The sequence below is a fragment of the Dermochelys coriacea genome, chromosome 7 (genome assembly GCF_009764565.3).
Source record: "Dermochelys coriacea isolate rDerCor1 chromosome 7, rDerCor1.pri.v4, whole genome shotgun sequence".
In the NCBI taxonomy this organism is placed as follows: domain Eukaryota; kingdom Metazoa; phylum Chordata; order Testudines; family Dermochelyidae; genus Dermochelys; species Dermochelys coriacea.
Window position 1 is genome coordinate 97,653,512 of NC_050074.1, and position 24,509 is coordinate 97,678,020.

Genomic DNA, 24,509 nt, shown 5'->3' on the forward strand with positions numbered 1-24,509 from the left:
TTTTATTGCTGAGGATAATCACCAGAGAGGATAGTCTCTGTTTATCTAGAAATTGGTCAAAAATCTGCAACTTTACCAACTCACACTTAAAAGGATAAAACTGTTTTAAATTTGTCCTGGGAGGAAATGATGGCCTCCCTGCCTGTCACTGGTCCACCCCTTGACACTTATGAGACACTGAATGCTACATAGATTATAAAGCCAGAAGGGCATTTTGATTATCTAGTCTGTCCTCCTGCATAATACAGGCCATAGATCTTCTCTGAATTAATTTCTGTTTGAACTAGAGCATAGCTTTTTAGAAAAACATCTAATCTTGATTTTAAAATTGCCAGTGATGAAAAGTCCACCTCAACCGTAGTAAATTGTTTCAGTCACCACAATGAATTGTTCTGTACATAAACAGATTTACTTAATCCTTGTGCCTAAATATACCTGCCTAAACGGCCCTACAGTACCACCCTAGCTACTTCATCTCGACATTCACAATTTTACACCAAGAGTTAGGGCACAACAGGGGACAGAACTACCATGTTCCAGGATGTTGGGTTAATGCTTAATCCATGGGAAAAGAGAAATTTGTTTTCTCTTAATTACTGTGGGGTTGACAGACCATCATTCCCCTTCTTGATTTTAACACCGTTTGAGATTTTCTCTTCCTCTGCCAGGACACAATGCCCAGTGTTCTGATCCCTGTAAGACAATGAAAGAAGTGAACTGGAAAATGTGAGCCGGGCTCGTATTTGTGAAATCCAAACATACACACTCTGATTGGAGCAAATCTTGAAAAGTTCGCACCTGCCCAAAGGGAGCAAAATCTCAACTGTAATGCTTACAAAACATAAAGGTGCATGTTAACTAGGGTTGTCAGCTGATTGGGCTGTTAAAAGTCCGGTTGGCAAGGGGCTGGAAGACTCCCTTCCCGGCTCCACGCAGGTCCCGGGAAGTGGCTGGTATGTCTCTCCGGCTCCTGGGGGAGGGGCAGTGCACTGCCCCCGCCCCAAGTGCCAGCTCTGCAGCTCCCATTGGCCAGGAATTGCAATCAAGGTTTGCTGTGGGGGCGGTGCCTGCAGGTGGGGGCAGCGCGCAGAGCCTCCTGGCTGCCCCTCCCCCTAAGAGCAAGAAGGATATGCTGGTCACTTCCCAGGAATCACCTGAGGTAAGCGCCACCCGGAGCCTGCATCCCTCAGCCCCTCCCACACCTCAATCCCCTGCCCCAGCCCTGAGCCTCCTCCCACACTCCATACCCCTCAGCCCCAGCCTGGAGACTCCTCCTGCACCCCAAGCCCCTAATCTTCAGACCCACCTGAGACCCACATCCGTAGTCAGAGCCCCCTCCTGCATCTCAAACCCCTCATCCCCAGCCCAACTTCTGACCCACACCCCTAGCCAGAGCCCTCACCCCCCCTCGCACTCCAAATCCCTCAGCCCCAGCCCAGAGCCCCTACCCTCAGCTGGAGCCCTCACCCCCTCCCGCACCTCAACCCCTAGCCCAGAGCCCCCTCCTGCACCCTGAACCCCTGATTTCTGGCCTCACCCCAACACCCTGCCCCAGCCTGGTGAAAATGAGCTAGTGAGTGAGAGACAGCGAGTGATGGATGGAATGAGTGTTAAGGTTTCTGCAATTAGAAAATTAGCAACCCTAATGTTAACCAATTTGAAAAAGAAATAAACTGTAATGTGTCAGCACTCAGACATGTCTAACCTATACAACCCAATTGTGGAAGAATGGTAGATTCAGGAAGCAAGAAGTGGAGCACAAAGGAGCTGCTTCTGTCCCCCTATGTTTTCTGTAGTCACAGCTTCATGCCAGCAAACCAGAAATGTGAGAAAGGTGCTTGGTTTGACTAGAGAAGACTCTTTAAAGCTGCCATTTCCTGATCACTGCATGCTGTCCCACTCACTCCACCATCCATCTAACTGATTTACATACCTGTCTCCCGGCATTGCCTGGAGAGAGGTATTTTCAGTTGCAGTAAACTGTAATGAATAAGGATTTTGAAGGCAGCAATTTTAAATCTGATTCATTCTATCCCTTTTATAGATTTTAATGTAGCTAGGCATTTTTCTTATTTAGGAGTAAAGTAAAAAGTCTTTCTGATTTACATAACAACAATAATAAGTAAAGCTTCCTTTTTCTTAGTTCAAAAGAAGAATGCTAGTACAATTGTGATGGATGATAATCGAGGTGGAAGCCTACAAATGGAATCATCCTTGCCCATTAAATCGTTCTCTCTTGAAAGAGATTTACTCAGAACATTAGCAGAAATAAGATTCATTAATGCAGAGGTTGGTAAATGCTACAGCTGTGATATTCATTTTTTGTGTCCTCCATCCTTGGCTTTATCTATAGTGCTGGTATACATTCATCTTACAGAATGATGTGCCAATTATTGGAGATTGTAAACAATAACTAATGTGTTTGCAGAGAAACTAAAAAAAATTAGAGTTTCATGAAGCTAATGTCTAAGAAGTTTCCATTCAAAGTAAGTATACTAATGTTTTCCTTGTCAGTACAGATAATGTATTTCTCAGTGATTATATTGCAAATGTTTGACAACTGCCCATAGAGCCCTGGAGTTTTAAAATTTCACTGAGATAAAGTGTGGTGGTTGGTTTTTTTTACAGGAATTATGTTAAATTCACTGTCAGGTTATAAGGAATTTGAAGGACTGTATTTAATATATTTTGTGATAAATTGCTATCAGCCTAGACAGTATTTGACAAAATTGTGCAGTTAATATTTTCTTGTAGAATTGAGACTGTGACTTGAGCAGAAGCCAGTCTCTATTTTCAATGTGATATAGTTTGATGAAATTGCAATTTCATATATGTGTTTTCTATATATTTCTAGGCGACTATTCATTTGTTAAGATTGGAGGGTGTTCAGCTGAATGACCATGCGGTTCCACCTGAAGATACAAGCCAGCGTTCCACAGGATATATTTCCAAACTTCCTGAACATGATCCAGATTGGATAACATACAGGTGTTTTTCTTTAATCTGTACTAAACACTGGGGCCTTTGGCAAATTCTGTTTGATGATCACACCATGAAGATATTTTCAAAAGCTGTTACTTCTTAAAATAAAATCCATTGTTATCAAATGATTCATTTTCAAAGGCATGGATTCCAGTGGGAAAAGAGAGAGAAGCTAAAGGAAACGGTTTTAAGTGGCCTTTTCTGAGTTGGCTCCATTATGGAATAGCTACTGGCATACACTCTTGCAATGAACATTTTAACTGTCAGACGTAAGAAGCTTATAGCCACACAAAAACTCTTTAAAGCTAAGGTTAACTGTGCTGTCCATTTAAAAAAAATAAGATTTCATAGTTTAAAAATAACGTAATTGCCAAAACTCAGAAAATTTTCTGTTAAAATTCCAAAACCAATGTGTTCCATTCTATCTTTTTCTGTACAATGCCCATCACTGTAATAATATCTGAGCATCTATATAAATACATAATAAATGACTTAAGTTGGAAAAACTTCCTCTCTATTCCCTCCATTCAAAGGGAGTGAAATGAGGAGAAATTAATTTCAGGTTTCTTTTTTTCTCCCACCTCCATAAATACTATTAAGTTATTTGTTTCTGTTTAAAATCTGGGGAGAAAGGGATCTATGTAATAAATTTTACCTTTGGAACTGAAGTCCTTTCAAGGAGATTATAATGTTCCTGAAGGCCACCTCTAATAACTAGTAAATTGGCATTCAAACTTGGGGGAAAAACAAAAACAAAAAAGTGTATGCTCATACTCATTGAGAATTAATGAAAAAAAGACATGGAATTTGTTAAAATAAGTTGGTACTGAATTATGATTAGACATTAAAAAGTATCAAAATCAAAGTGAAAAAATATCTTTTTTTTTTTTTAAATTCTTGCTTCAAAAATAGATGTCTGCTTAACATCGAAATTTAAAAGAAAAGTTCACCTCTGGGCATAAATTACACAAGAGAAATTGTCTGTAAAACAGATATTTTTTTTCATATTTTTTAGAGGAGGTTGTGTGGGGAAACATTTTATCATCTCTTTTAAAATGGAACTTTGACCATGGCATTATTATCATGACACCATAATGAAGGAATGGGTACTGAGGTAGAAAACAAGACAACCTTTCTTAGGTATGTTTGAAGTTCTTTGAGATCTTCAGATCGAAAGATCTGTAGAAGTTAAGATTATCATCATCATTCATTATATTATTATATAATGCTGAAAGTTTTAGGCTGAGGGACAGTAATTTCCACTACAATTTTATATATTTATACTCTGAAAAACTGAGAGTGAAGAGTAACCATTTCCTAGCAAGTATATATATCCCTGAGTAAATTCTTTTCTTCCCTTCATTTCCTTCCCTCTCTTCTGTTTCTGTTCTCTTTTAAATAATAAACTTGGATGGACATTGAGCCTTTATACCGGGGTGGGCAAACTTTTTGGCCCTGAGGGCCACATCGGGATTCCAAAACTGTATGGAGGGCCGGGTAGGGAAGGCTGTGCCTCCCCAAACCCTAACCCATCCTCCCCCTCCCACTTCCCACCCCCTGACTCCCCCCCCAAGAACCCCCGACCCATCCAAACCCCCTACTCCTTGTCCCCGACCATCCCCACCTGGGACCCCCTGCCCCTAACCGCCCCACCGGGACCCCACCCCCTATCCAACCTCCCCTGCTCCCTGACTGCCCCAACCCCTATCCACACCCCCACCCCCTGACAGGCCCCCCGGGACCCACCCCCTATCCAAACCCCCCTCTAAAGCCCCTTTCAAAATGCGGCCCTGTGAACATGGGCAGAGGACTCGGGAGGAGCAAGGGCAGCCGCGCAGCCGGAGAGAAGTTGCAGTTTCCCCTTTAAAGCTCCACTTCTCTCTGGCCGGCTGCGCGGCCACCTGGTGCTCCTCCTGAGTCTTCCGCCCGAGTCCTCCGCCCGCGGTCACCACACTTCCGCCACCCGCACCACCCGCCTGCTCCCCTGAGGTTGCAGGTGGGCCTCCCTTCCTACTCTCCCCTGCCCCCACAGTGCAGCCCCTCCCACACTGGCGGCACGGCGAGCTGAGGCTGCGGGGGAGGGGAGATATCAGGTGGGGGCCAAGGGGATAGCCTCCCCGGTTGGGAGCTCAAGGGCTGGGCAGGATGGTCTCTTGGGCCAGATGTGGCACAGGGGCCATAGTTTGCCCACCTCTGCTTTAGACTGATAATTTGCTGCAGAAATTATGGTTTCATGTTGAACATGAAAGGAGAAGATGCAGTAGTCAGCTGAAAGGATGCGGAGGTACATCATGGCCCTGAGAATACCAGTATTTGTTGCAACTTAGTGGTAAGAACAAGTTGAGTACAGTACTTTAGCCCTTTCTAAAAAGCAATGGAGGGAGGAAAAGGGATTTTGAGACAGGTTTACTGCTGTCATCCTGCTTTTATCTCTGCCTTTATCTCCCTGCTTTTATCTCTAATTCTCTTCCCTGCTCCAAGCACAGGTTAGAGCAGCCCAGGGGATGATCCAGTGTGCCAGCTGACTATCGTCCGCAGGGAACAATCCACCAGTTGAGGAATGCTTCAGCCATACTAACTCCACCTCTCCTTGGTCACTTCATGCCCATTCATATCCCCTTCTCCTATAGTTTTCGGGAGAGGGACTTAGGAGCTCTATTGGATGTATGCTTGACAGGGGGCTTATGGCCAGTCTCTACTCCCTTTACACTGTCTGAGCAATGCACAGGGAGTAGAGGACAGCAGAAAATCTGCTTTTATTTTTGATACTGGTGAATATTTAAAAATATTTTGACTAGTGTGCAGATTTGGAAATAGGCAAGTAATAGGGGATGCAGGAGACCTGATTCTCTTCCCACATCTGCCACTAACCGCTGTGTGACCTTGGGCAAGTTGCTCCATCTCTCTGTGTACCATCCCACCATTTGTCTTCTTTGTGCAATTAGATTATTGCAGAAGGGACTGTGTCTTACACTGTCTGTCTATACTAGCATAGTAAAACCCTGATTTCAGTTGCAGGCTGTAGGCATTGCAGTAATACAGTTAACAACAATGAAATGTTTTGGTCAGATGAATGAAGCAATCAGATTCCATGTGGCCATGTAAGGCTGTATAAAAATGTTAGCTGTATTTTGAGTTATGCTGCCTTGAGATTAATAAGTGGAGTGTGCATCCTTAAAACTGATTTTATAGTTAAAAGATTTGTTTTATTATTGTATTACCCTGAAGCACTTGGGAGAAAATGACAGGTTTCAGAGTAGCAGCCGTGTTAGTCTGTATTCGCAAAAAGAAAGGGAGTACTTGTGGCACCTTAGACTAATAAATTTGCCACAAGTACTCCTTTTCTTTTTGGGGAAAATGTTATCTTAATTAAAAATGAATCAAAGAATTCCAAACAACTGGGGATATTTTAGAAGGCATGGAGACCTGCATTTGTTAAATAAAAAATACATTTGATGCATGGGACATGACATTGTGAACCCCTGCCACTGAAAATACTGCTTGGAAGTTCCTGGCACCATGTATCCGGTTTGCAGCAGGAAGGTCAGAGTGGCTCAGCAATCTTTCAAGTAGTGGAGGGACACTCTCAGTTCAGATAAATTAGCATAGACCCTGAAGAAGCTAAAGTATGTGGTGGGTCCTTATTAAAATAATTAGGGCATCCTCTGGCCGTCTTTATTTAATATGCTCTCAAGAAAAGCTTTCATTAAAGAAGGACCTAAAAAGAAATAATTAAAGACTCACCAACTAAGGGATGCTAATACTTCTACCCACATTCAATTTCATCATGATTTGAAGCTTAAAGTCTCTATGATTAGGTAGTGCTTCCTCCAGTATAAAAAGTTGCTGTTCTACTTTTAGGAGTGTATGCGCCTTGGTGCCACAAGATTGCAACTAGAAAGTAGTGAGCATTTGGCTACATGTAGAGCCCATCAGGGATTAGAGTGTTTCGTGAGAGGGACTGTGTCCCAAACCAGCTTTAATTCCTTTCCTGTGTCATAGGCAATATGTGTCAGAAACGTCTTCTTTACATCAGTTGACTTGACCTTGAACTCATCTATCCCTCTCCTTTTGTTATTTTGAGGATACTTGTGTTTATATTGTAATTTATAGTCTACTATGCAAGAATTATTTTTAGAAGTATGCTGTTGCAGGTTCCAAACTACTTGCTAACTGTGCTGCTGCAGAATTCTCGACCATCTTCTTCGTGTTATCAAGTGATTTTGGACTATTCCCCTCTGTGGAGTTCTGGGGTTCCAAGCTAGTTTTACATCAATTCCTTTACTCCTCATTTTCAATCAACTATATGGCACGAGGGGAAAAAAAAGCAATTTAAAGATGTGAGATGTGGCACCAAAATGTCCTTGACGGTTCCAGACACATGCTGAGCAGTTAAGCTTTTTCACCTCACTGTCCCTAGACCAGTGACACTAGAAGTAGTGGGAGAATGCTTTCCTAGGCAGCAAGCGCATAGTTATGTACGAAACCTTTCAGAAGGATGTGCTTCCATGCATGTGCTCAACCTAGACAGAACAGTAATTATGAGCCTGCTGTATAGAAAGTACAATAGTTATGGGCTTGATGCAGAAATTACTGGATTGATTCTGTGTTTTATGTTATGAAGGAGGTCAAGATAGATTATCATAATGGTCCCTTCTGGTCATAAAAATCTATGAATTCTTGATACATGTGCAGCATTGGAGTGCCCTCCTGTGCACTTTAACCTAACTATCCAGGCAAGCTAGGAATGTGCTGCAAAATAAAATGGACACTAAAAATCTATATTCAATTATAGTTTTAACCTTAAGTTTGTAATGAGCTCTGGGACTGAGACATGGACTCACGGACACTTTATAATGTGTCCTGGGAATCAGACATTAGATTTGGATTATGGAACACACTATTTGCATTATTTTGGATGACAGTAGTGTTTTAGCGTTCTGTAGACTGATGTTCCTTATGTTAATTTTCCTTTTCTCTTCCCCCCATCTATTTCTTACTTAAATAACAAACAAACAACTAGATAATTCCATACAAAATACTATGTTTAAAAATGGTTGCTGGGTCAAGCAAGAGTGCTTGTAAATTCTAGCTCTTAGAATTTATTTGTTTTGGTTTTGTAGTTTTGGAATAATAGCTTCTTAATATTAATTTTGTAGTATCTGGGTAGACCACTTATCCCAATATGCTATGGAAAACTTTCTGCGGGCTGCAGAAATGGGAGAAGACTTAAATGAGGCCTGGATTGTTCACAACACAGTGGTGTATGTCTTAAATCACAATAAACATCTTATAGCTTCAGGAAGACAGCAAGAAATTGTTGAGTCCCTGCAGAGTCTTCTCAATGCAATCAAGAATACTGGACACAGTGGGTAAGTATGATGGTTGAGTTTGATTATTACCTTTCTCTTTTCTGTTAAGCCTTTTATGAAGCTAAAAATAAATTCTAAAAATATTTTTTCACTAATCATAAATCACTTTTTCATTGTGCCATATCCCAGTAGCACTAAAGAAATGTTAGTGTTTTATTTGATTTGTGCATGAATATTTGAGATGGTATAGTGGATTAGTTGCTTTAAAATGAAGTCCCCCAGTCTAACACTGTGTGATATTCACTCTGCCCAGTCTAAACCTTATTAAAGAGTGACTATACAAAGCTGATCTGGTCTTTTTAGTTTGGAGTGGCAGCAGGGCTTCTGTGGTTAATCAAAAGGAAAAGCTTACTCTGCACACTGTCTTTCCAAAGCAGGATGCCCTAAAATGTATTCACTTGATGTCCATCTCTCTCAAATTTAGTACATTATATTCGTTGTAAATGTTTAATAATCAAAGTAAGTGTGGTCTATTATTTTTTATGAATGTAAAAGCTTTGTAAAATTTAAAGTGGGGGGAGGGAAAGAAAGTAAAAGGAAAAAGACACAGTAGTTGGTTGCAGTCCAGGGGATATCCATAAACCTGTAACTGCCATTAAATCATCACTAAAGACTGAATAATCAGTATCAATAAAGATCCAAGTCAGACTTCATTGAACATGGTAAGGAGAGGAACACAGTGTAGGAATATCTTCTCTAATAAGATCTGGTATAAAGAATCCCATCTTGCCTCTGAAACTGAAAACTCATGAATGGGAACAAAAAGTTAATGATTAAAGCTATTGTACTATCTCTTTGCAAAAATGTGTCAACTCTAACTTGTACCTTATATAGTTGCCATTCTTAGTTTTGAGTTAATCACGTAGAATCTTGGAGACCCAGAAGAAAGTTTTTCAATAAAAACAAACAAACAAACAGGTATTGTTGATAGTGATATGGAGGAAGTGAGGATGCTATTGATTATTGGAGAAATGGAATTTTGGATGAGGAATATGGCAATCCCAGTACTGCTAGCATTTAGGAAGAATGCAACAATGATGATGGGGACTCCATCACTGACAGTGGCAATACTTTATGCACAACCACAGGTGGCAGAAAAAAAAGAATGCCTGACTTGTGGCAAAAAGTAAAATAAAAAAATTAAACTCCATTTACTACTTCTGGTACTCACTTTCTACAGTATGTGCCTTAACATTGTTTCCAGTAGTCTACACAGAAGAACATTTTTTTCATGTTGTCAGATTAGATTTTTTCATGTTGCCAAGGAAGCAGTAATCATCTCTTGTTCTGGAGTCACCTTTGCCAGGACCTCATGTAGTTATGTAAAATGCACATTAATGGGGAAAGAAAAGTTAATAATGGGACACCACAGCTACTGTGAGATACCTCAGTCAGATGTTGATCTGTGCTTTACCAGAAGGAATATCTGCTATAGCTGTTGTTAATTGCAACTCAACAATTGATTGTTGAAGAAATTAATGAAATGTTACAAATAAAGAAGTGTGATTTCAAGTAAGAGGAGTTGACACAAGAATGTTTTTATGCAAATACTCTTATTAATACAAGTGAGAGTGTAGAGGAGTAATAAAAATCTTGAACTGATACATAGACAAAAAGTTTCATAAATAGAATATTTTCCAGGAGGCAATGGCGGCTCTTAATGTAGAACACTTTGGAAAGCACATTATGAAAAAACATGAAGGCTAAATTTATCTAAACTTAACTTCGGTATATTTTAACTCTTTCTCCAATGTGAAAGTGTTTCTTTAAGGTTATTTTGCAAATGTTTCATAACTTTGCTTTCCAAGGGAAACTTAGAATTTAGAGAAGTGTTAATCATCTTTCTGTGCCATCTTTATTTTGCTCTAGGGAGATGTTTCTTACACTTAGTCTTTTTGTTTTATCTTTCAGAAATACTGTTGTTTTGGTGATGTTATGTAATGCTTTGGCTCGAGGCCTAATTCTTTGTTGGATTCCAAAATCAGTTTTGAAAACTGATGAGAAGAAAAAGATAGATGCAGCAACAGACAAAAGTAAAAGGTCCTCAATAAAGGGGCTTGAAAAAACAAACTGTGTCCAACCTTTGTCACTGGATCCAAATGGACTCCCGGATATTAAAGCAGCCTTAGAGGTACAAAGTTCTCATTGCTCTATTTCCTATCAAACCACTATATTTGGAGGGGGAAAAATCCTCTCCCCACCATACACACACACAAGCACACGCTCACATTCTTTACTGAGCACAGCTCAAGTTGGAAAATTGGAGTCTTTATCCTTTAACTCAGTTGCCTCATAGAGATGTTAGACAGATAGATATGCAGTATTCTCAGCATACCCTCTGAGGAATGCATTGTATTCATAACAAGTGCTGGGCTATGGATTCATGTTCTAAGTTTAATTTTATTCTTGGATTTTAGGTTTGTGAATTTGCCCTGAATTTGACAAATGGAAACATACCTAATGAACTGGTACCTATTGCTGTACGACAACAGATCATTGCTACCTGGGTGAAAGCAAAACAGTTACTTCAGCAACAAATTGGGCATAAACTTGGAACTGATGATGAGGTATAGATTCTGTGAAATCATATGTGAAAAATGAATACATATAACATACTTAACTATGGAAAATATGAGAATATGTACACTTTTTGAATGCAATATGGAAAATAAGATTTGGTTGTTCCCATTAACACATTACAAAGGACAGCTAGTTTTTTGCATGGGGTGTAGAAATGACTCTCTGGAGTTTATTTTATTTCTACCTTCTGTTTTTAACTACAAGAAATAATTAGTGGTAACTGTCATCTGATGACATCATAACTACACCATCATTTAAAGATATACCTTTATAGAGTTATAAAATGCTAAGAGACCTCAAGCATATTTCAATAAATATATAATATAATAATAATAATATTTTCATTATATAATTATTAATATTATCATTAATTTGAATCATATTATTAATTTGAATCTTTGTTCTTGCTGGTGTATTTCAATGGGAATGCCTGTTTTAAATAAAAACATAAAAATAAAATATATCTAGTAAAACCATGATCTCAGAACTTTGTAGCATATATATATATTCATTGTATAGTTGCTAATCTCTTTCATATTGAAACTATTGGAGTTTTGATTTGACAGGAATTATGAATGAAATGAAATGTATAAAAACTATAACAATTTACATTTTAGGGACACAATAAAAAACAGGTGAAACAGTTTTTCTTGTAGCTAAATGACCCTTTAATGCCAATGAGAGTTCTACATATATATTCCCAAAGATAGTTAAAATATATCCTTTGTCTCATTAATGAATTTACATTATTTTATAATGTTTATATATGCATAAAGTTTGGAATAAATGTGACATTGCTTGCTTCTCAGAATGGCGAGGGACAAAATCCAATCACAAAAGTTCTTGTTGCTTTGGAAATGTACTCATGTAATGGCTTGGGTCTCATGGACTTTACTGTTCCCAGTTTGTCTCAGGTATTTAGCTTTATTTTACTAGGTTTTTCTTGTGATAATATGTATGTCTACATACTGTAGATGTTGCCGGTATCTTTCTGTAATCTCCGTTTTGCATAGTTGGATACAAAATTATTTCTGCTAGAGAGCTATACTGTTTTTTATTTTCTTTTAAAACTTTTTAAAGTTAAGGTAATGATCATAACATTTAGTAAATTGACATCCCTGGAGATTAAATCTCTGCATTTAACCACAAAATGGGTACAATAAAATAGTGGGAATGCAAGATTCCACCTAATATTCTACCAAGTTGTGCTGGGAGCTGCCAGATTCTGGTAAAGATGCATTCAATATCAGACCACACTTCTGGCCCCTCATCTCTGTGGCAAAGATGACAACTTAACAGATGCTCTGTGCTGAAAATACTGTACAAAAACCCAAACCAACACATACCTCAAGCATTCTCTAGTCACTTCTTGAGGTCTTGAGAATGGGGCACAAATAGAACCTGTGGCCATTTAAGGGACCGTGAAGAGGTTTTCATTATTTGCGTCTCAGGAAGGCAGTAATGCATCACTATCCACAATTTCTTTAGTATGTGACTATTTGTTTTGGGGCAGATTTTGCCACCATTATTCATGTTGATTAGTGCCATTCTCCAAATGTAACCCCATTGAGTTACTAAGCATGAGTCAGGGTGACAGAATCTGGCCTATATCCCAAGCTGTCAAAGTTGTCTTTGAGTTCTGTCAGTCTATTTTGTAGTCATATCTGTATACCATCCACAGTACAGGGTATCAGCTATATCCCCCAGTTTCAGGGCAGCTGCACCTATACTCCCCCTCCATGGTCCACCAAGGGCACTGACTTCAGGCTTCTGGCTCTCAGCAATTACCTCTTTTGGTGGAAACCCACATCTCTCTCCCTCCTGACCAGGGACTTAAAGGCGGCACCGTTCCCTGCTGTACGCTTGGATATCCCCACCAAGCCAGACTGCCCAAAAGGCCTGTGCCTTCACTTTGCTTTCCCTCAGAGGGCTATGACTAGTGTATTCCCTGCAGTTTTAAGCTCCTTATAAGCAAGCACATTTATCCTTGAGGTAGAAGCATTACATAGAAAATATATTAAAACAGTAAAAAACTACATTCATGCTAAAAAGCTTACCAGAGGTCACCCTCAATTCCAACCTCTTGCTCTAGTAAGTTTCAGGCTTTTAAAAGCCACAAGTGGGTTTCCTTGCGGTTACGAGTACATATCCATCTTAGAACCAGATCCCAGACTGGGCAGATCAGCCATTTTTTTTATACAGCCTTTAGCCTTTAAAGCCTATAAAACCTTGAGCCTTTAATCGTGGCCTTGTGTAACAGGTAATTGGCAGACAAACCCTCTTCTCAGGTCATAGCTTCAAAAGTCTTGTTTTTTGTATAACGAGAGTTGGGAAATTTGCATTATCCTTGCTGTAGGGATTGCCCAGGAAATCCAATTAACACTTATTGTCCCAAAGTCCGTACATGTCTAGCACATTTTCAGTGTAGTCATTTGAATTCCCAAATCTCACATCTGCCCCCAGAGAAGTTACACATGATCACAGCCCACAATAATATATAAACTTAGTACAGTAAGGTCTTCTAAGGTTACCGTGAGAAATTAAGAACATAAGAATGACCATACTGTGTCAGACGAATGGTCCATTTAGCCCAGTATCCTGTCTTCTGACAGTGGCCATTGCCAGATGCTTCAGAGGTAATGAACAGAACAGGACAATGTTGAGTAATCCATCACCTATTATCTAGTCCCAGCTTTTGGCAGTTGTAAGTTTAATGACACTTGGAACATGAGGTTGTGTCCCTGAGCGTCTTGGCTAATAGCTGTTTATGGAGAGATCCTCCAGGAGCTTACCTCATTTTTTTAACCTAATTTTTTTTGTCTTTCACAAGATCTCTTGGCAGTGAGTTCCAGAAGTTGACTGTTGTATGAAGAAATACTTCCTTTTGTTTGTTTTAAACCAGCTGCCTATTAATTTCATTGGGTGGATCCTTAGTGCTTGTGTTATGGAAAGGGATAAATAACACTTTTCTATTCACTTTCTCCACACCATTCATGATTTTATAGACCACTGTCATATCCCCTCTGAGTTGTCTCTTTTCTAAGCTGAACAGTCCCAGTCTTTTTTTCTCTCTCCTTGTATGGAAGTGTTCCATATCCCTAATCATTCCCGTTGCCCATCTCTATACCTCTTCCAATCCTAACATATCTATTTTGAGATGAGGCGACCAGAATTGTATGTAGTATTCACAGTGTGGGTGTACCATGGATTTATACAATGGCTTTATGATATTTTCTGTCTTATTATTTATCCCTTTCCTAATGGTTCCTATCTGTTAGCTTTTTTGACTGCTGCTACACATTGAGCGGATGTATTCAGGGAACTATTCATGACTCCAAGATTTCTTTGAGTTGTAACAGATAATTTAGACTCTATAGTTTTGTATGTGTAGTTTGAATTACGTTTTTCAATGTGCATTGCTTTGCACTTATCAGCACTGAATTACGTTTGTCATTTTGTCATGCAGTCACCCAGCTAGGTGAGATTCCTTTGTGAGTCTTTGCAATCATCTTAGGACTTAACTATCTTAAGGAATTTTGCATCATTTGCAAATTTTGCCACCTCACTGTTCAGCACTTTTTCCAGATCATTTTATGAACATGTTGAACACACAGGTGCCAGTACAGAACCTTGGGAGACCCTTATGTTTACCCTCTCCATTATGAAAACTGACCATTTATTCCTACCCTTTGTTTCCTGTCTTTTAACGAGTTACTGATCCATCTGAGGACCTTCCCTCTTATCCCATGACTGTTTAGTTTGCTAAAGAGCCTTTGGTTAGGGACCTTGTCAAAGGCTTTCTGAAGGTCCACGTACACTATATCAACTGGATCACCCCTATCCACATGCTTGTTGATTCCGTTAGAGAATTCTAATAGATTGGTGAGGCATGATTTCCCGTTAAAAAAGCCATGTTGATTCTGTCCCAACATATCATATTTATGTGTGTCTGATAATTTTGTTCTTTACTATAGTTTCATCCAGTTTGCCTGGTACTGAAGTTAGGCTTACCAGCCTGAAATTGTGTGGCTTTTTAAAAAAATTAACATTACATTAGATACCCTCCTGTCATTTGGTACAGTAGGTGATTTAAGTGATAGGTTATTTACCACAGTTAGTAGTTTTGTTAGTAGAGTTCAGAACTCTTTGGTGAATATCATCTTGTCCTGGTGATGTATTGCTCTTTAATTTATCATGTTTTTCCAAAACCTCCTCTACATCTCAGTCTGGAACAGTTCCTCAGATTTGTCACTTTAAAAACCTGACTGGTTTACTTAAAACAATCTTTGCTATTAGTTTTTGTGTTCATATCCAGTTGCTCTTCAACTGTCCCTAAAGATTGGATTCTTAGTAGGCATAAGACTCCACAAAGTTCCTGAGATCTAGGTCTTGATGGCTGAGCTCCCATACCCAGTTTCATAAACTAAAATGATGCTGCAAACCCCCAAAATCCTGACTAAATTTCCCCTGTACCAATCCACCAACTAACTCAGTAATTTTCACTAAGCTTTACTCAAATATCAGGGAATTCGGATTACATGGTCTATATGTTAAGAAGACCCTTAGCTACTATCTAGACATATAACTAAGCCTATATATAAGTATCCTTGCTGTTTGCAGAAATGTTGCATACCAGTAACTATAGTTCTTTGAGTAAATTATCCCACAGATCTTCAGGGCCAGCTTAAAGATTCAAATGATAATTCTGTTAGTTTCAGAAACAGAATGTAATGTTGAATGCACCATTTTTAAAATCTGACTCCTCTTATTTGGCTCTAATAGAGGTTCCAGTAGGTGAAAGAATTAAAAATAAAGTTGGAAACCTCAGTCCTTCTGTTTGGCATTCAGCACCAAGCCCCAATACACGTCGTCTTTTTAGAAGATTCTGACTCAATGTATGGAGTGCAGGCATATGCCAAGAGTGGGAATCTATGCCAACATGCATCCAACGAAGTGGGTATTCACCCACGAAAGCTTATGCTCCAATACATCTGTTAGTCTATAAGATGCCACAGGACTCTTTGCCACTTTTACAGATCCAGACTAACAAGGCTACCCCTCTGATACTATGCCAACAGTGTTCTTCAAGAACATCATAAATAACCTTTCTTTCCCAATTCTAATTCTGTAGGTCACATTCCATATTTTTCTTTGCCTGTAATTAGTAACTTTTTGTTTGTATAGTGAACAGTGTGTTTGATATTATACAAGATGCAAAGATAGATGGGCTGTGTTCCAAAGATTTTGCAATCTAAAAGACCAACAAAGAGAAGATGAGATAACTTTAAATTACTGTATATACATTTTTTAAAAGTTTGTGTTTGTGGGAATCAGGATGATTTGAATGAAAAAGGGTGGTGGGTCTGCAAACTGCTATTTGAATCAGGGCTTGTCTTATACACTGATCGTGAGAAAGTCGTATCATATACGGGGCAGTACAAAGTGAAGGACAGAAATAGAATTATGTAATCATACCTTTATATGTGTTGTTTTCTTTGAATCTTTACAAAGTTGTTGCATTACATATAAAATATTTAATATATCCTTGCATACTGTGTATGAAAAGTGATTGACAATCAAAATTATAGCATAAGAGAACATATTTCTTTTGGTATTATTTGCAGTTGGTGAAAATGACTTTAGAATGCAACTGGTCAGATCCATTAGTGGAATTGCAGACATTGACACGACTTACACATTTTGCGTATGCATCACATGACCATGAAATAGTGATGACTTGTTCCCAAAGAACCTTGCAACTAGATGATGCAGTTTTGTATGATACAGATGTGAAGAAACATGAAATGTAAGTATACAGAATTTTCCATGATAACATAAAATAACTTCAAAGCATTCACTAAGATACGTACATTTTTGTGATTATATAATCAAAATTGTTAAAGGTAAGGATCTGGTTTAAGGAGTAAAAAACTGTGTTTAAGAGTAGAAGCTGAAACTTCCCTCTTACTCTATTGTGATTAGCAGTTCCAGCACTGTTTGAGCATTGAGAGCTAGATTATAACCTTACAATGCAGCCGGCGTAAGGAGCAATGCAGGAAGCAGATTGAGTGTCCTTGACTCATTTCAAGAAAACGTGTAAACACATGCTAAAGGCCCATTGAAGTAAATCATATGCTTAAAGTTAAGCATGTGCTTAAGTTCTTACCTAAATTAGGGCCTCTAACATTCACAATCTTGTTCCTGCTTTCACTTCATTCCAGGGGGAAGGTAATCTGTGTTAGCCCTTCTGGTGATGCAGGATTGTGTCCCTTACTGCACTGGGTTTGATGCATGGACTGAATTGATGCAGTTTGGAGGTAGTGCCAAGACTGCCCACGTCTTTGCTCATCCATTCCCTGACCACTTCTGTGGAAGGAGGAGGAGGAACCCGAGCCCAGTGGCAGCTACTCTTTCCCCACATGGGGGATGGAGATGGAGGTAGCCCATATAAGATGGGCTTTGTCATTTATGTTGCAGTACCTAGGTGCAATGAGAATGTTAACAAAGGAGTTGAAATCTGAAAACTGGCTTCATATCTGGGATTAAGGCAACTTCCACACTAGATTGAGGATCTGCTGATACAGTCCTATCATCCAGAAAGGAAGATGTATAAATGCAGCCCAAAAAGGAAATGTGGTTTGACCAAAAATGGATTAAATTAGCCCAGTTAATAATAATGTTTTTATACTGTCAGGGGAAAAAGGTAATTCTGGATGGAAAATTTTGAGCATAATGAAATGCTGACGTTAACCTTAACTGGAAAAACATGTGCTCTTTATCATCTGCAGCCATTCACTAGGAAATTGACTTTCTACATTTTTTTCAAATCTTTCAGCGAAATGAGATATTCAAATATATAGAGCTCTTGAATACCACAGATAGAGAGCAGTTCTCTGAAGGCTTTTCAATTCATAAAACAATGAACGGATAAAATATTTTCATCTTTGACACACAACTTTAGTCCAGGATTTGTCATAATTTCTCCTGTGTAAATGCAAACAATACTCATTTTTCATTTTGGTATGGTAAAGAGCAACATTAGGCTTAAAATAGGGCTTAAATTTGCTTTGGTTTTCATTTTTTCAGTGTAAAAGTGAATGGTGGAACACTGGTAACCTCTAGTGGTCATAATCATTATTGCATAATAGTTTTTGCTCTAAAGGGTAGGTGCTAGGCCAGGTGGACCCGGTAATGCAGTAAAAGTAAGTTCATTTTGAAAATATTTCTTTTTATTCTCTTCTATGCATACAGTTTGGTTTTTAAAAGTTTGCGTAATATAGATACAATAGAATTTTTTTCCCTGCAAAAATACATATATTATCTTTTTTCTCTTAAAGCTTTGAGATCCAAATGTCTCAGAATGGAACATTTTTACCTGATTTCTTTCTTTCCTTGAACTGACCTCTTTCATTCAACCTCACCCTGAATAAATTCACAGGGAGAAGATCAGAAGTGGACTCATCTGGAGCCTTGTACATAGTTCTATTGTTTAAAGTTGCTGCCTAAGTTTGAAGTTCTCACTAACAAATGTCAATGTTTTATAGAATCATAGAATGGTAGGACTGGAAGAGACCTCATCTAGTTCAGTCCCATACATGCATGGCAGGACTAAGAATTACCTAGTCCATCCCTGACAGGTGTTTGTCTAACCGGCATTTAAAAATCTCCAATTATTCAGATTCCACAACCTCCCTAGGCAATTTATTCTAGTTCTTAACTACCCTGACAGTTAGGAAGTTTCTCCTAATGTCCAACCTAAATCACCCTTGCTGCAATTTAAGGCCATTGATTCTTGTCCTATCTTCAGAGGTTAAGGAACATAATTTTTCTCCCTCTTCCTTGTAACAACCTTTTATGTACTTGAAAACTGTTATCAGGTCCCCCTTCATTCTTCTTTTCTTCTCCAAACTAAACAAACCCAATTTTTTCAATTTTGCCTCATAGGTCATGTCTTCTAGCCCTTTAATCACTTTTGTTGATCTTTTCTGGACTTTCTCCAATTTGTCCACACCTTTCTTGAAATGTGGTGCCCAGAGGCCTAATCAGACAGGAGTAGAGCAGAAGAATTACATCTTGTGTGTTGCTTACATCATTCCTGCTAATACATCCCAGAATGATGTTTTCTTTTTTTGCAACAGTGTTATACTGTTGACTCATATTTACCTTGTGATCCGTTATGACCCCTATATCCCGTTCCTCAGTACTCCTTCCTAGGCAGTCAATTCCCATTTTGTATTATGCAGCCTTGGAAATACTTTGCAGTGGGAGGTCTAAAGATTGTGGCCTAATCTTGGAGCCCCAGTAAAAGTCTGAATAGGGTTTTGCATTTGCGTGTGTGTGTGTATATATAAAGAGAGAGAACGAGAGAGAAAGAAAGCTGCATTAGTGTTAGGACATGTCTACATGTACAGTGCTGCAGCGGCGCAGTATGTCAATGCAGTTGCACTACTGCAGCATGTCTGGTGAAGATGGTCTATGCCAACAGGAGAAAGCTGTCCTGTCAGCAAAATAAAATCACCTCTATGAATGGCAGAAGCTATATTTGTGGGAGAAGTGTTCATGTTGGTGTAACATATATAGGGCCCTTCCAAATTCATGGCCAAGAAAAATGCTTCACGGATCGTGAAATCTGGCCTTCCCCTCCCCCCGTGAAATCTGGTCTTTCATGTGCTTTTACCTATACTATAGAGATTTCATGGGCCCTCAGTCAGCAGATGACACTCTTCAGCTGCCCAGCTCTGAAGGCAGCAGCGCAGAAGTAAGGGTGGCAATACCATACCATGCCATCCTTGCTTCTGCGGTGCTGCTGGCAGTGGCTCTGCCTTCAGATCTGGGCTCCAGGTCAGCAGCCACCGCTCTCCAGTTGCCTAGCTCTGCCACCAGCAGCAGCTCAGAAGTAAGGGTAACAATACCATAATCCCCACACACAATAACCTTGCAACCCCTCCTCCCCCAAATACTTTTTGGGTCAGGATCCTTACAATTTCAGCCCCGTGAAATTTCAGATTTAAATAGCTAAAATCATGAAATTTATGATTGATTAAATCCTGTGACTGTGAAATTGACAAAAATGGACCATGAATTTGGTAAGGCTCTGTTTATGGTGCTCAGGAGTGTGAATAAACCACCCCCCTGTGCGACATAAAGTTATGCTGACATTGGCTGTAGTGTAAACATAACAGAGTTGGGGAAGGTCAGTCCCAGAAGGAACAAGAAGGATAACAAATTTTCCATACTGGTTTGTTTTGTTTTTTAAAAAAAACACACACAAGTTTTAGGCTAGCTATATCACAAAAAACCCTGAATTAAGATTTTGTTTGACTTGGATTTTGATTGTGTGTAAGGTGATAAACCCTAACATATTTTATCTCTGTAATGTATCTCTAATATGATTACAGTATTTTACAGAACCAGAAAAGCAGAGTATAAAAGGTATAGAGTAATGTTTGAGTGAAGCTACACAGCATATTAGTTTCATAATTTGGTATCTGATTATAAACATTTTTTTCAAATTTAGTTTTAGTAGAAACTGAATAAATGTTTAAGTAAAGAGTCTGTAACACCACCATTTTGTAAAAGGCAAACAGTCAATGGGAATGGATGCATTCTCACTCTGAAAGATTAGAACACATTGTGAATTATTTGTCTTTATGCAGGGATAATTACACAGCAAGACAAGAAATGTTAAGCACTGCTGCTTGTATACAGGGGAGAAGTATTATGGAAAATTTGGCTGGAAAAAAATATTTGCGCTTAGCAGCATCGAAAGCCTTTGTTCAAAGTGCAAGGTATGTTGTATTTTGATGGGGCTCAGCAGAATAATTTAATGCAGCTTTAAGTTTTGATATAATTCCTATTTTGGAACCAGATCAACATATTCTTCTTTTCCAAGAGGTGGCTTGTGGGTTGAAATACTTAACAAACGATCTTGTGGAACCTTCCAGTTCAGAAAAATACTGAATACTCATGTCTCCCATATAGCTGGATACTAGAGCTTCAAAATGAGTATCTTTAAAGTCACTACTAATAAATGAAGGTGAAGCCACAGATCCAAAGCGAGGGAGAACCTATTATCTAATATAGGGATCGGCAACCTTTGGCACGCGGCTCATCAGGGAAATCCACTGGTGGGTCAGGACAGTTTGTTTACCTGCAGCATCCTGCAGGTTCAGCCAATTGCAGCTCCCACTGGCCGTGGTTTGCCGTTCCAGGCCAACAGGGGCTGCGGGAAGCAGCGTGGGCCAAGGGATGTGCCGGCAGATTTCCCTGATGGGCTGCGTGCCAAAGATTGCCGATCCCTGATCTAGTACTTGTAGGAAATAGTACTGGGGACAGTAAAAAATATCAATCTTCCAAACAAAAGGAGAAAATAATTGGTCCCACTGGCAGTCAAAAGTAGATAGGATTTTAATTTTTAATAGATGAAAATCTGAAGCTCTAACCTGAGACTGCCAATATTCCAGCTCTTTCCCTTCCATCAGCCAGTAAAAAGTGTGTGATGGGATAAGTTCGAGGAAACAGTGTAACAGAGTCATTTGGGATATCCAGTTAAAGCAAACAATTCTGTGCTCTTTTAAATGCAAATGATGAACAGAGACTTCTTCATACAAAATTGAGTATTCTGTACTGAGTTGGGCATAGCTGGATAGAGATTCTAAAAGGGAAGCAAGAGATATTGTTTGCAAAATATTGGCTATAATAATATATCCAGTGACAAGTTATATGAAAGGAAATACAGACTTTTAAAAAAAATGCTAAAATTGCATAACTTTGTCAGAAACCATGACCATTCTGGTAAGCATAGTGAGCAAGCCTTAGACATCATCATCTGGTAACAGTCTGTTATTTCAGAAGATTCCCACTTACAGCTAGATGATGGGATTTAAGCCACTGAGTAGAAAGATGGCATGGTATCACAACTGGGAAAGAATTATTAACTTCAGGACACAAAAATAGCAATAGTATGGAATATTATCACAGAAACTATTCTTGTATGGAACTAAGGACATTCAAGTTGTGTCGTCGTATTACTTCAGTACTTCATTATACTGTGTAAAACCACATAGTAGTTTGAGTTGTTTTTTTTAAATGATACTATGAGAAATGAGAAATGAGTAATGAGAAATTAACATGGTTGGGAGACAAAACTCAACAGTTTAAAAATAGAGAGTTTTATTATGATTCTGAAGTACAATTTCAACAGTTTTAGTAATAAAGAATCTTCAAATGGGTTACAAGTAAATATAACACATAGATGTTACTGATATCATATAAAAGGATATCTTTTTACTTATTTCTTACTGCTGCTATTTGTGGGTGTGAACATATTCGTTACCCAATATGGAAAATGCTTTCTATAGCGGGTTAATTCAAAAGCCTCTCACCTGAGGGAGACGTATATAAATCCTGATTAGGACACAAAGGGAGCTGAGTTGGGTGGTTCCATGGTTATGCTTAGCAGACATTAAGTACAACATGCAGTTTAGTATGAATGGCAGTCTTTTCTCAGTTTAATCATACTTTTCTTCATCAGATATGCAGGTGAAACAGGAAACTGTACCCTTGTAATGCTGGCAGCTAGACACTTCTGGAATGCATGTTTACCTTTTATACGTTCTTCACTAGACAGAGAACAGCTTAAAGAGCCCACAGAAACAATTCTCAAAAACATCATTAAAGCAGAATCTAAAATTAAGCAGGTAAGATTATCTAATAAGTAGCAATATGTTAGTAGAATTTACTGACCAGTTGTGATTTTGAAGCAAAATGTTGCTTTATTTGAAACTACGATGTTTACTTCAGGATTTTCTTTCCTGCGGGAGAGAAGAAAACTCCAAGTTTATCAGTCTAGCATCTTTTATGAGCACTTATATTCCTCTCATCTGAACACATGTCAACCCACCTCATCAATAGCCTCTCAACTGGAACTGTTTTCTTCAAAAAGATTTGCTGCTACTTACGACTTTCAGGTGTCCCTTTCTGAAGTTTACAAAATGGTATTAATACAAAATATTAATATAAGAAAATATGGGAAAAATCAGCCAGTAACTTGCAGGTTGGTGGTGATAGTTGGTCATATTGCTCTTGATCTACAGGATATATTCAAAGAAAATCTCCAGTGAACAGAGGTTCTTCTTCAAGTGCTCATTCGTGTCCATTCCAATCAGGTGTATGCGTGCCGCATGCACGCCACCTGGAATATTTTTCCCTTAGCAGTGTCTGTGGAATAAGCCCAGATACCCACTGGAGTTGCACCTTCATAACACCAAATATAAGGCCCTACCGCCAGCCCCTTAGTTCCTTCTTACCGCCGGTGGTGGCTAGCTGGAACAAACTGTTGCTCTTGCATTGCAAGCGCGTTTGGGTAGTGTCCACTCTTTGTGTTTATAGTTTGTAGTAGTTTTGTGTGTGTGTGTGTGTGTGTGTGTGTGTGTGTGTTAGGTAGGTAGATAGGTAGTAGTTCTTAAGTTTCCTTTTGGGGTCCTCCCCCAGCCCTCCCCTCACCAACGCTTCCCTGGGTCCAGGATATGCCTGATCCCCAGGGTTCAAGCTCTGTGAGGACTGTGGAAAGTTTATGCCTAAGAGTGACCCACACTCTTCCTGTCTGTGGTTTCTTAAGGAGAGCCACCAGAAGGAGAAGTGCAGAATTTGCAAAAGGTTCCACCCTAGGACCTTAAAGGACCAAGATCAAAGACTCAAGATCCTTTTAATGAAAGCTGCACTCCAGCCGCAATCTGACCTGGGGTCAGCAGAACCCACACCCAGCACCTCCTTGTTTGTGTGCAGTGATCCGGCGCTGACAGTGTGCGAGCTGGTGCCAAGGAAGGACCCCAAGGAGTCACAGCACCGCCACAGCTCCATCCATAGACAGTCTTCTGTGAGGCACCAGTCTCAGTCCCTAGTGCCCCACAAAAAGAAAAGGCCGGAGAGGGGTCGCTCTCCCCCTTCCAAGCCCAAGGAACCTGCAGCAGGGAGACCTGATTCAGTCCACATCACCTCGGCTCTTCCACCTCCCAGGGTCTCGTCGACTCCTGCTCCCCCACCAACATCCAAACTTTGAGTCACTCCACCTTACAGCGTAGAAGCTCCATGGCTGAATGCAGTGGAGCTCTCTTGCTCTGATCAAGTCAGACAAGTTCTCCTTGGCAGCAGGAAACCCTCTACAAGAGCTACCTACCTTGCCAAGTGGAAGAGATTTTCATTCTGGTCGGCGCAGCATATTCTGTCCCCAACATTCGCCTCGGTGCCACTTATACTGGACTGTCTTTTCCATCTCAAGTAGCAGGGGCTGTCCATGTCGTCAATAAGGGTTCACTTGGCCACCATCTCTGCCTTCACACAGGTGCAGAGGACTGCTCGGTCTTTGCTAACCAGATGGTCAGCTGTTTCCTTAAAGGTCTCGACAGACTATACCCACAGGTCCAACAGCCTATCCTGGCTTGGGACCTCAATCTGGTCCTTTCCAGACTTACGGGACCGCCATTTGAGCCCTTGGCGACATTTGAGCCATTTGAGCCCTGCTCTCTCTCTCTCATACAAGGTGGCATTTCTGGTAGCGATAACCTCAACCAGAAG

The 24,509-nt window shown here is 39.6% G+C and overlaps 1 protein-coding gene across 4 annotated transcripts in view; it reads left to right on the forward strand.

The window, feature by feature from the left end:
* The window catches only part of CFAP46 (cilia and flagella associated protein 46), a 160,970-nt gene that overhangs the window by 49,516 nt on the left and 86,945 nt on the right, over positions 1–24,509 (forward strand). For all 4 annotated transcript variants that reach the window (XM_043519351.1, XM_043519352.1, XM_043519353.1 and 1 more), the window contains exons 17-25: positions 2,144–2,289; positions 2,855–2,988; positions 8,142–8,354; positions 10,266–10,485; positions 10,772–10,921; positions 11,744–11,848; positions 16,559–16,740; positions 20,591–20,722; positions 22,468–22,633. In XM_043519351.1, coding sequence (XP_043375286.1) covers positions 2,144–2,289; positions 2,855–2,988; positions 8,142–8,354; positions 10,266–10,485; positions 10,772–10,921; positions 11,744–11,848; positions 16,559–16,740; positions 20,591–20,722; positions 22,468–22,633 — 1,448 coding nt within the window. The remainder of the gene's footprint in view (positions 1–2,143; positions 2,290–2,854; positions 2,989–8,141; positions 8,355–10,265; positions 10,486–10,771; positions 10,922–11,743; positions 11,849–16,558; positions 16,741–20,590; positions 20,723–22,467; positions 22,634–24,509) is intronic.